Source organism: Ascaphus truei, unplaced genomic scaffold, assembly GCF_040206685.1.
Source record: "Ascaphus truei isolate aAscTru1 unplaced genomic scaffold, aAscTru1.hap1 HAP1_SCAFFOLD_1542, whole genome shotgun sequence".
Taxonomy (NCBI): domain Eukaryota; kingdom Metazoa; phylum Chordata; class Amphibia; order Anura; family Ascaphidae; genus Ascaphus; species Ascaphus truei.
In genome coordinates, this window is record NW_027454431.1 from 44,171 (window position 1) to 54,158 (window position 9,988).

Consider the following 9,988-nt stretch of genomic DNA (forward strand, 5'->3'; position numbering starts at 1 on the left):
GCGCTGAACTTAAAAACATTTTTCCTCTCGCCACCTTATACCTGGCGGGATAGACACCGAACCCCTACACTGGGTTCTGGGGGTTTGGGCATATACCAGGGGACCCTGGAATGTGATTTCCCCCTGCCCGGTCTTACTGTTCTGGTCTGTGCTGAAGCAGGGAGATCTGGCAATGAGCTGCTAACTGCTTCCTAGGGAGGAGTTTGTCCGGTGGTCTGTGTCTTCATGTCTCCAGGGATCTGGTAGGATTCCTGGGTACATGTTTCGGGGTAACCAGCAAGTCTGGTCCCCTTCTACCCAAACACACCCTGACAGCACTTTACAGTAAAATCATCCCTGAAACTCACGCCCTGCGAATCTCCGCTGGTTGGCACTCCTGGAATCTGTGAATCTCCGCTGGTTGGCACTCCTGGAATCTGCGAATCTCCGCAGGTTGGCACTCCTGGAATCTGTGAATCTCCGCTGGTTGGCACTCCTGGAATCTGTGAATCTCCGCTGGTTTGCACTCCTGGAATCTGTGAATCTCCGCAGGTTGGCACTCCTGGAATCTGTGAATCTCCGCTGGTTGGCACTCCTGGAATCTGTGAATCTCCGCTGGTTGGCACTCCTGGAATCTGCGAATCTCCGCTGGTTGGCACTCCTGGAATCTGTGAATCTCCGCTGGTTGGCACTCCTGGAATCTGTGAATCTCCGCTGGTTGGCACTCCTGGAATCTGTGAATCTCCGCTGGTTGGCACTCCTGGAATCTGTGAATCTCCGCTGGTTGGCACTCCTGGAATCTGTGAATCTCCGCTGGTTGGCACTCCTGGAATCTGTGAATCTCCGCTGGTTGGCGCTCCTGGAATCTGTGAATCTCCGCTGGTTGGCGCTCCTGGAATCTGTGAATCTCCGCTGGTTGGCACTCCTGGAATCTGTGAATCTACGCTGTTTGGCACTCCTGGAATCTGCGAATCTCCGCTGGTTGGCACTCCTGGAATCTGTGAATCTCCGCTGGTTGGCACTCCTGGAATCTGTGAATCTCCGCTGGTTGGCACTCCTGGAATCTGCGAATCTCCGCTGGTTGGCACTCCTGGAATCTGTGAATCTCCGCTGGTTGGCACTCCTGGAATCTGTGAATCTCCGCTGGTTGGCACTCCTGGAATCTGTGAATCTCCGCTGGTTGGCACTCCTGGAATCTGTGAATCTCCGCTGGTTGGCACTCCTGGAATCTGTGAATCTCCGCTGGTTGGCACTCCTGGAATCTGTGAATCTCCGCTGGTTGGCACTCCTGGAATATGTGAATCTCCGCTGGTTGGCACTCCTGGAATCTGTGAATCTGCGCTGGTTGGCACTCCTGGAATCTGTGAATCTGCGCTGGTTGGCACTCCTGGAATCTGTGAATCTCCGCTGGTTGGCACTCCGGGAATCTGTGAATCTCCGCTGGTTATCACTCCTGGAATCTGTGAATCTCCGCTGGTTGGCACTCCTGGAATCTGTGAATCTCCGCTGGTTGGCACTCCTGGAATCTGTGAATCTCCGCTGGTTAGCACTCTTGGAATCTGTGAATCTCCGCTGGTTAGCGCTCCTTGAATCTGTGAATCTCCGCTGGTTGGCGCTCCTGGAATCTGTGAATCTCCGCTGGTTGGCGCTCCTGGAATCTGTGAATCTCCGCTGGTTGGCACTCCTGGAATCTGTGAATCTCCGCTGGTTGGCACTCCTGGAATCTGTGAATCTCCGCTGGTTGGCACTCCTGGAATCTGTGAATCTCCGCTGGTTAGCACTCCTGGAATCTGCGAATCTCCGCTGGTTGGCACTCCTGGAATCTGCGGATCTCCGCTGGTTGGCACTCCTGGAATCTGTGAATCTCCGCTGGTTGGCACTCCTGGAATCTGTGAATCTCCGCTGGTTGGCACTCCTGGAATCTGTGAATCTCCGCTGGTTGGCACTCCTGGAATCTGTGAATCTACGCTGGTTGGCACTCCTGGAATATGCGAATCTCCGCTGGTTGGCACTCCTGGAATCTGTGAATCTCCGCTGGTTGGCACTCCTGGAATCTGTGAATCTCCGCTGGTTGGCACTCCTGGAATCTGTGAATCTCTGCTGGTTGGCACTCCTGGAATCTGTGAATCTCTGCTGGTTGGCACTCCTGGAATCTGTGAATCTCTGCTGGTTAGCACTCCTGGAATCTGTGAATCTCCGCTGGTTGGCACTCCTGGAATCTGTGAATCTCCGCTGGTTGGCACTCCTGGAATCTGTGAATCTCCGCTGGTTGGCACTCCTGGAATCTGTGAATCTCCGCTGGTTGGCACTCCTGGAATCTGTGAATCTCCGCTGGTTGGCACTCCTGGAATCTGTGAATCTCTGCTGGTTAGCACTCCTGGAATCTGTGAATCTCTGCTGGTTGGCACTCCTGGAATCTGTGAATCTCCGCTGGTTGGCACTCCTGGAATCTGCGAATCTCCGCTGGTTGGCACTCCTGGAATCTGTGAATCTCCGCTGGTTGGCACTCCTGGAATCTGTGAATCTCCGCTGGTTGGCACTCCTGGAATCTGTGAATCTCTGCTGGTTGGCGCTCCTGGAATCTGTGAATCTCTGCTGGTTGGCGCTCCTGGAATCTGTGAATCTCCGCTGGTTAGCACTCCTGGAATCTGTGAATCTCCGCTGGTTAGCACTCCTGGAATCTGTGAATCTCTGCTGGTTTGCACTCCTGGAATCTGTGAATCTCCGCTGGTTGGCACTCCTGGAATCTGTGAATCTCCGCTGGTTGGCACTCCTGGAATCTGTGAATCTCCGCTGGTTGGCACTCCTGGAATCTGTGAATCTCAGCTGGCTGGCACTCCTGGAATCTGTGAATCTCCGCTGGTTGGCACTCCTGGAATCTGTGAATCTCCGCTGGTTGGCACTCCTGGAATCTGTGAATCTCCGCTGGTTGGCACTCCTGGAATCTGTGAATCTCCGCTGGTTGGCACTCCTGGAATCTGTGAATCTCCGCTGGTTGGCACTCCTGGAATCTGTGAATCTCCGCTGGTTGGCACTCCTGGAATCTGTCAATCTCCGCTGGTTGGCACTCCTGGAATCTGTGAATCTCCGCTGGTTGGCACTCCTGGAATCTGTGAATCTCTGCTGGTTGGCACTCCTGGAATCTGTGAATCTCCGCTGGTTGGCACTCCTGGAATCTGTGAATCTCCGCTGGTTGGCACTCCTGGAATCTGTGAATCTCCGCTGGTTGGCACTCCTGGAATCTGTGAATCTCCGCTGGTTGGCACTCCTGGAATCTGTGAATCTCCGCTGGTTGGCACTCCTGGAATCTGTGAATCTCCGCTGGTTGGCACTCCTGGAATCTGTGAATCTCCGCTGGTTGGCACTCCTGGAATCTGTGAATCTCCGCTGGTTGGCACTCCTGGAATCTGTGAATCTCCGCTGGTTGGCACTCCTGGAATCTGTGAATCTCCGCTGGTTAGCACTCCTGGAATCTGTGAATCTCCGCTGGTTGGCACTCCTGGAATCTGTGACTCTCCGCTGGTTGGCACTCCTGGAATCTGTGAATCTCCGCGGGTTGGCACTCCTGGAATCTGTGAATCTCCGCTGGTTAGCACTCCTGGAATCTGTGAATCTCCGCTGGTTGGCACTCCTGGAATCTGTGAATCTCCGCTGGTTGGCACTCCTGGAATCTGTGAATCTCCGCTGGTTGGCACTCCTGGAATCTGTGAATCTCCGCTGGTTGGCACTCCTGGAATCTGTGAATCTCCGCTGGTTGGCACTCCTGGAATCTGTGAATCTCCGCTGGTTGGCACTCCTGGAATCTGTGAATCTCCGCTGGTTGGCACTCCTGGAATCTGTGAATCTCCGCTGGTTGGCACTCCTGGAACAGTAACACACGCATACATCTTTATTACAATACAGTGCTCATGCCATAACTGGGTGGCAGAGCCGACACTTCAAACTCCCCAATATGGCTCAGGCTCACCGAGCCGGGCATAATACCTTTTTATTGGCCTGGGTACACCCTCACCGTCACACATCCCCCCCCCCCCCCCCCACATCCCTCATACACCTCTCCCCCCCATCCCTCTCATACCCCTCCCTCTCATACCCCTTCCCCCATCCCTCTCTCATACCCCTCTCCCCCCCCCATCCCTCATACCCCTCTCCCCCCCATCCCTCTCATACCGCTCCCCCCCCCATCCCTCTCATACCCCCCCCCCCCCCCATCCCTCTCATACCCCCCCCCCCCATCCCTCTCTCATACCCCTCCCCCCCCATCCCTCATACCCCTCCCCCCCCATCCCTCATACCCCTCCCCCCATCCCTCATACCCCTCCCCCCATCCCTCATACCCCCCCATCCCTCATACCCCTCCCCCCCATCCCTCATGCCCCTCCCCCCCCATCCCTCATAGCCGTCCCCCCCATCCCTCTCTCATACCCCTCCCCCCATCCCTCTCTCATACCCCTTTCCCCTCCATCCCTCTCATACCCCTCTTCCCCCCATCCCTCTCATACCCCTCTTCCCCCCATCCCTCTCATACCCCTTTCCCTTCCATCCCTCTCTCATACCCCTTTCCCCTCCATCCCCCTCACCCCATCCCCTTCCCATCTCCCTCACCCCATCCCACTCCCCCCAATACCTCATACCCCTCTCCCCCCATTTACCTCTCTCCCCCCCCATCCCTCTCATACCCCTCTCCCCCCCCCCTATTTATATTTATATAGTATTTATAACATATTACAAATAATCACATTTCCTGAAGATAAGATTTATATTTATATTCCGTTCCATACAATCGATTAAAAAAAACTTTTACTTTCAAACGAAATCAGCTTTATTTAGCAATACATTAAATCACACCTGCAGAGCATTGCTCCCCTGAACATCAGCCCTGCAGAGCGTCGCTCCCCCGAACATCAAGCCTGCCGAGCGTCGCTCCCCCAAACCTACCGAGCATCGCTCCCCCGAACATCAAGCCTGCAGCGCGTCGCTCCCCCGAACATCAAGCCTGCAGAGCGTCGCTCCCCCGAACATCAAGCCTGCAGAGCGTCGCTCCCCCGAACATCAAGCCTGCAGAGCGTCGCTCCCCCGAACATCAGCCCTGCAGAGCGTCGCTCCCCCGAACATCAACCATGCCGAGCGTCACTCCCCCGAACATCAAGCCTGCAGAGCGTCGCTCCCCCGAACATCAAGCCTGCAGAGCGTCGCTCCCCCAAACCTACCGAGCATCGCTCCCCCGAACATCAACCCTGCAGAGCGTCGTTCCCCCAAACCTAGAGTGTCGCTCCCCCGAACATCAAGCCCGCAGTGCGTCGCTCCCCCAAGCCTCAAGGATAATGGAAGACACACAGAGCTCTCGGGACAGGGGGGAGGCACAGTGCGTGCAGGACAGGGGGAGGCGCAGGGATAGGGAGTGGAGAGCGCAGGACAGGGGGGAGGCACAGTGCGTGCGGTACAGTGGGGAGGCACAGTGCGTGTGGTACAGAGGGTAGGCGCAGGGATAGGGAGTGGAGCGCGCGGGACATGGGGGGAGGCGCAGGGATAGGGAGTGGAGAGCGCAGGACAGGGGGGAGGCACAGTGCGTGTGGTACAGGGGGGAGGCGCAGTGCACGGGACGGGGGGAGGCGCAGGGATAGGGAGTGGAGCGCGCGGGACAGGGGGAGGCGCAGAGATAGGGAGTGGAGCGCGCGGGACAGGGGGAGGCGCAGGGATAGGGAGTGGAGCGCGCGGGACAGGGGGAGGCGCAGGGATAGGGAGTGGAGCGCGCGGGACAGGGGGAGGCGCAGGGATAGGGAGTGGAGCGCGCGGGACAGGGGGAGGCGCAGGGATAGGGAGTGGAGCGCGCGGGACAGGGGGAGGCGCAGGGATAGGGAGTGGAGCGCGCGGGACAGGAGGAGGCGCAGGGATAGGGAGTGGAGCGCGCGGGACAGGGGGTGCAGGGATAGGGAGTGGAGCGCGTGGGACAGGGGGAGGCACAGTGCTTGCGGTACAGGGGGGAGCACAGTGTGCACGGTATAGGGGGGAGGCGCAGGGATAGGGAGTGGAGCGCGCGGGACAGGGGGAGGTGCAGTGCACGGGATGGGGGGAGGCGCAGGGATAGGGAGTGGAGCGCGCGGGACAGGGGGAGACGCAGGGATAGGGAGTGGAGCGCGCGGGACAGGAGGAGGCGCAGGGATAGGGAGTGGAGCGCGCGGGACAGGGGGAGGCGCAGGGATAGGGAGTGGAGCGCGCGGGGTTGCTGTATTTCCCACTCCTGGGCGCACAGATGGTACACAGTTTATTACAATGAGGGGGTGCCGATCAGCACATTTTATTTACAGAGATGCTCTGCAGGGCTCAGGTACAGACCAGGTGTTAATAGTGTTAATAGTGCAACGGTCTGCAGGGCTCAGATAGGACAATACAACGGTTCTCTACTAATCTCCAGGCTTTGGAAAAGGACGCGATGCTCTGCAGGAGATGCCCAAGCATTCAACATTTTAGTACGACTTTGCTGTGCGGGTCAGAGGGGAAACAGGTCGCCCCCGGGGGTGGGGGGGCAGAGAGCGGACGAGGGGGGTCAGCGGTAGAGGAAGTCAGCCTGGATATTCGCCCCGATCTCGGCCTCCCACTTGTCCCCGTTGTTTAGAAGTTTCTCCTTGTTGTACAGAAGTTCCTCATGAGTCTCCGTGCTGAACTCAAAGTTTGGGCCCTGGGGGAGGAGAGAGCGCCATGAGACCCGGGGGAGGAGAGAGCGCCATGAGACCCAGGGGAGGAGAGAGCGCCATGAGACCCAGGGGAGGAGAGAGCGCCATGAGACCCGGGGGAGGAGAGAGCACCATGAGACCCAGGGGAGGAGAGAGCGCCATGAGACCCAGGGGAGGAGAGAGCGCCATGAGACCCAGGGGAGAGAGCGCCATGAGACCCGGGGGAGGAGAGAGCGCCATGAGACCCAGGGGAGAGAGCGCCATGAGACCCGGGGGAGGAGAGAGCGCCATGAGACCCGGGGGAGGAGAGAGCGCCATGAGACCCAGGGGAGGAGAGAGCGCCATGAGACCCGGGGGAGGAGAGAGCGCCATGAGACCCGGGGGAGGAGAGAGCGCCATGAGACCCGGGGGAGGAGAGAGCGCCATGAGACCAAGGGAGGAGAGAGCGCCATGAGACCCGGGGGAGGAGAGAGCGCCATGAGACCCAGGGGAGGAGAGAGCGCCATGAGACCCAGGGGAGGAGAGAGCGCCATGAGACCCAGGGGAGGAGAGAGCGCCATGAGACCCAGGGGAGGAGAGAGCGCCATGAGACCCAGGGGAGGAGAGAGCGCCATGAGACCCGGGGGAGGAGAGAGCGCCATGAGACCCAGGGGAGGAGAGAGCGCCATGAGACCCAGGGGAGGAGAGAGCGCCATGAGACCCAGGGGAGGAGAGAGCGCCATGAGACCCAGGGGAGAGAGCGCCATGAGACCCAGGGGAGGAGAGAGCGCCATGAGACCCAGGGGAGGAGAGAGCGCCATGAGACCCAGGGGAGGAGAGAGCGCCATGAGACCCAGGGGAGGAGAGAGCGCCATGAGACCCAGGGGAGGAGAGAGCGCCATGAGACCCAGGGGAGGAGAGAGCGCCATGAGACCCAGGGGAGGAGAGAGCGCCATGAGACCCAGGGGAGAGAGCGCCATGAGACCAAGGGGAGGAGAGAGCGCCATGAGACCCAGGGGAGGAGAGAGCGCCATGAGACCCAGCGGAGGAGAGAGCGCGCGTCACGAGACGTGTACGTATGTGGGGGGGGGGGAGGGGGGTGTATACGCACGTATGCGTGTGTGTATGTGGGGGGGGGGTGGTGGGGGGGGTGTATACGCACGTATGTGGGGGGGGTGGTGTATACGCACGTATGTGGGGGGGGTGGTGTATACGCACATATGTGGGGGGGGGGTGGTGTATACGCACGTATGTGGGGGGGGGGTGGTGTATACGTACATATGTGGGGGGGGGCGTGGTGTATACGCACATATGTGGGGGGTGTATACACACGTATGTGGGGGGGTGGTGTATACGCACATATGTGGGGGGGCGGGGGGTAGGTGTATACGCACGTATGTGGGGGGGTTGTGTATACGCACATATGTGGGGGGGGGTGGTGTATACACACGTATGTGGGGGGGGTGTATACGCACGCATGTGGGGGGGTGTATACGCACGCATGTGGGGGGGGTGTATACGCACGCATGTGGGGGGGTGTATACGCACATATGTGGGGGGGTGGTGTATACGCACGCATGTGGGGGGGTGTATAAGCACGCATGTGGGGGGGGTGTATACGCACGCATGTGGGGGGGTGTATACGCACGCATGTGGGGGGGTGTATACGCACATATGTGGGGGGGTGTATACGCACATATGTGGGGGGGGTGGTGTATACGCACGCATGTGGGGAGGGTGTATACGCACGCATGTGGGGGGGTGTATACGCACGCATGTGGGGGGGTGTATACGCACGCATGTGGGGGGGTGTATACGCACGCATGTGGGGGGGGTGTATACGCACGCATGTGGGGGGGTGTATACGCACTTTTGTGGGGGGGGTGGTGTATACGCACGCATGTGGCGAGGGTGTATACGCACGCATGTGGGGGGGTGTATACGCACGCATGTGGGGGGGGTGTATACGCACGCATGTGGGGGGGTGTATACGCACGCATGTGGGGGGGTGTATACGCACGCATGTGGGGGGGTGTATACGCACGCATGTGGGGGGGAGGTGTATACGCACGTATGTGGGGGGTGTATACGCACGCATCTGGGGGGGTGTATACGCACGCATGTGGGGGGGTGTATACGCACGCATGTGGGGGGGTGTATACGCACGCATGTGGGGGGGAGGTGTATACGCACGTATGTGGGGGGGTGTATACGCACGCATGGGGGGTGTATACGTACGTATGGGGGGGTGTATACGCACGTATGTGGGGGGGTGGTGTATACGCACGTATGTGGGGGGGAGGTGTATACGCACGTATGTGGGGGGGTGGTGTATACGCACGCATGTGGGGGGGGTGGTGTATACGCACGTATGTGGGGGTGTATACTTACGTATGGGGGGTGTATACTTACGTATGGGGGGTGTATACGTACGTATGGGGGGTGTATACGTACGTATGGGGGGTGTATACGTACGTATGGGGGGTGTATACGTACGTATGGGGGGGGTGGTGTATACGCACGTATGTGGGGGGGTGTATACGTACGTATGGGGGGTGTATACGCACGCATGGGGGGGGTGTATACGTACGTATGGGGGGGTGTATACGCACGCATGGGGGGGTGTATACGTACGTATGGGGGGGTGTATACGTACGTATGGGGGGGGTGTATACGTACGTATGGGGGGGGTGTATACGTACGTATGGGGGAGTGTATACGTACGTATGGGGGGGTGTATACGTACGTATGGGGGGGTGTATACGTACGTATGGGGGGGTGTATACGTACGTATGGGGGGGTGTATACGTACGTATGGGGGGGTGTATACGTACGTATGGGGGGTGTATACGTACGTATGGGGGGGGGGGGGATAAGTGCAGATAGATATAATTTAGCCCTATTACAACATGGTCATTGTGACCCTATAGGGCCCCCTACAGGCAGAAGAGTGACAATGCATCAGTCACCTCCACAATGGCATCAACAGGACAGGCCTCCTGGCAGAACCCGCAGTAGATGCACTTGGTCATATCGATGTCGTATCTCGTCGTTCTGCGACTCCCGTCAGCGCGCGGTTCTGCCTCAATCGTGATGGCCTGGGGAGCGAGAGTCCTAGAGGTGTCAGGCCTGCCATACCCCCACATAACACCCAGTCCTAGAGGTGTCAGGCCTGCTATACCCCCACATAACACCAAGTCCTAGAGGTGTCAGGCCTGCTATACCCCCACATAACACCCAGTCCTAGAGGTGTCAGGCCTACTATACCCCCACATAACACCCAGTCCTAGAGGTGTCAGGCCTGCTATACCCCCACATAACACCAAGTCCTAGAGGTGTCAGGCCTGCTATACCCC

General features: G+C 58.6%; 1 protein-coding gene across 1 annotated transcript; it reads right to left on the reverse strand.

Annotated features, from left to right (window-relative positions):
• Window positions 1–6,285: 6,285 nt before the first annotated feature.
• NDUFS8 (NADH:ubiquinone oxidoreductase core subunit S8) lies at window positions 6,286–9,778 on the reverse strand. Its single transcript, XM_075581732.1, has 2 exons — window positions 9,602–9,778; window positions 6,286–6,658 (listed from the first exon to the last, which is right to left on the reverse strand). Exons 1-2 carry the CDS (start codon window positions 9,776–9,778, stop codon window positions 6,527–6,529), a joined length of 309 nt encoding a protein of 102 aa, XP_075437847.1. The 3' UTR covers window positions 6,286–6,526.
• Window positions 9,779–9,988: the final 210 nt, after the last annotated feature.

Bases quoted from the DNA above. Each gene is read 5' to 3' on its own strand.
- NDUFS8 (XM_075581732.1), bottom strand. From the start codon at position 9,778: ATGTGGGGGTATGGCAGGCCTGACACCTCTAGGACTCTCGCTCCCCAG. The intron at 6,659-9,601 runs GTGACTGATGCA...CTCCTCCCCCAG, and splicing joins CTGTTGATGCCATTGTGGAG to GGCCCAAACTTTGAGTTCAG.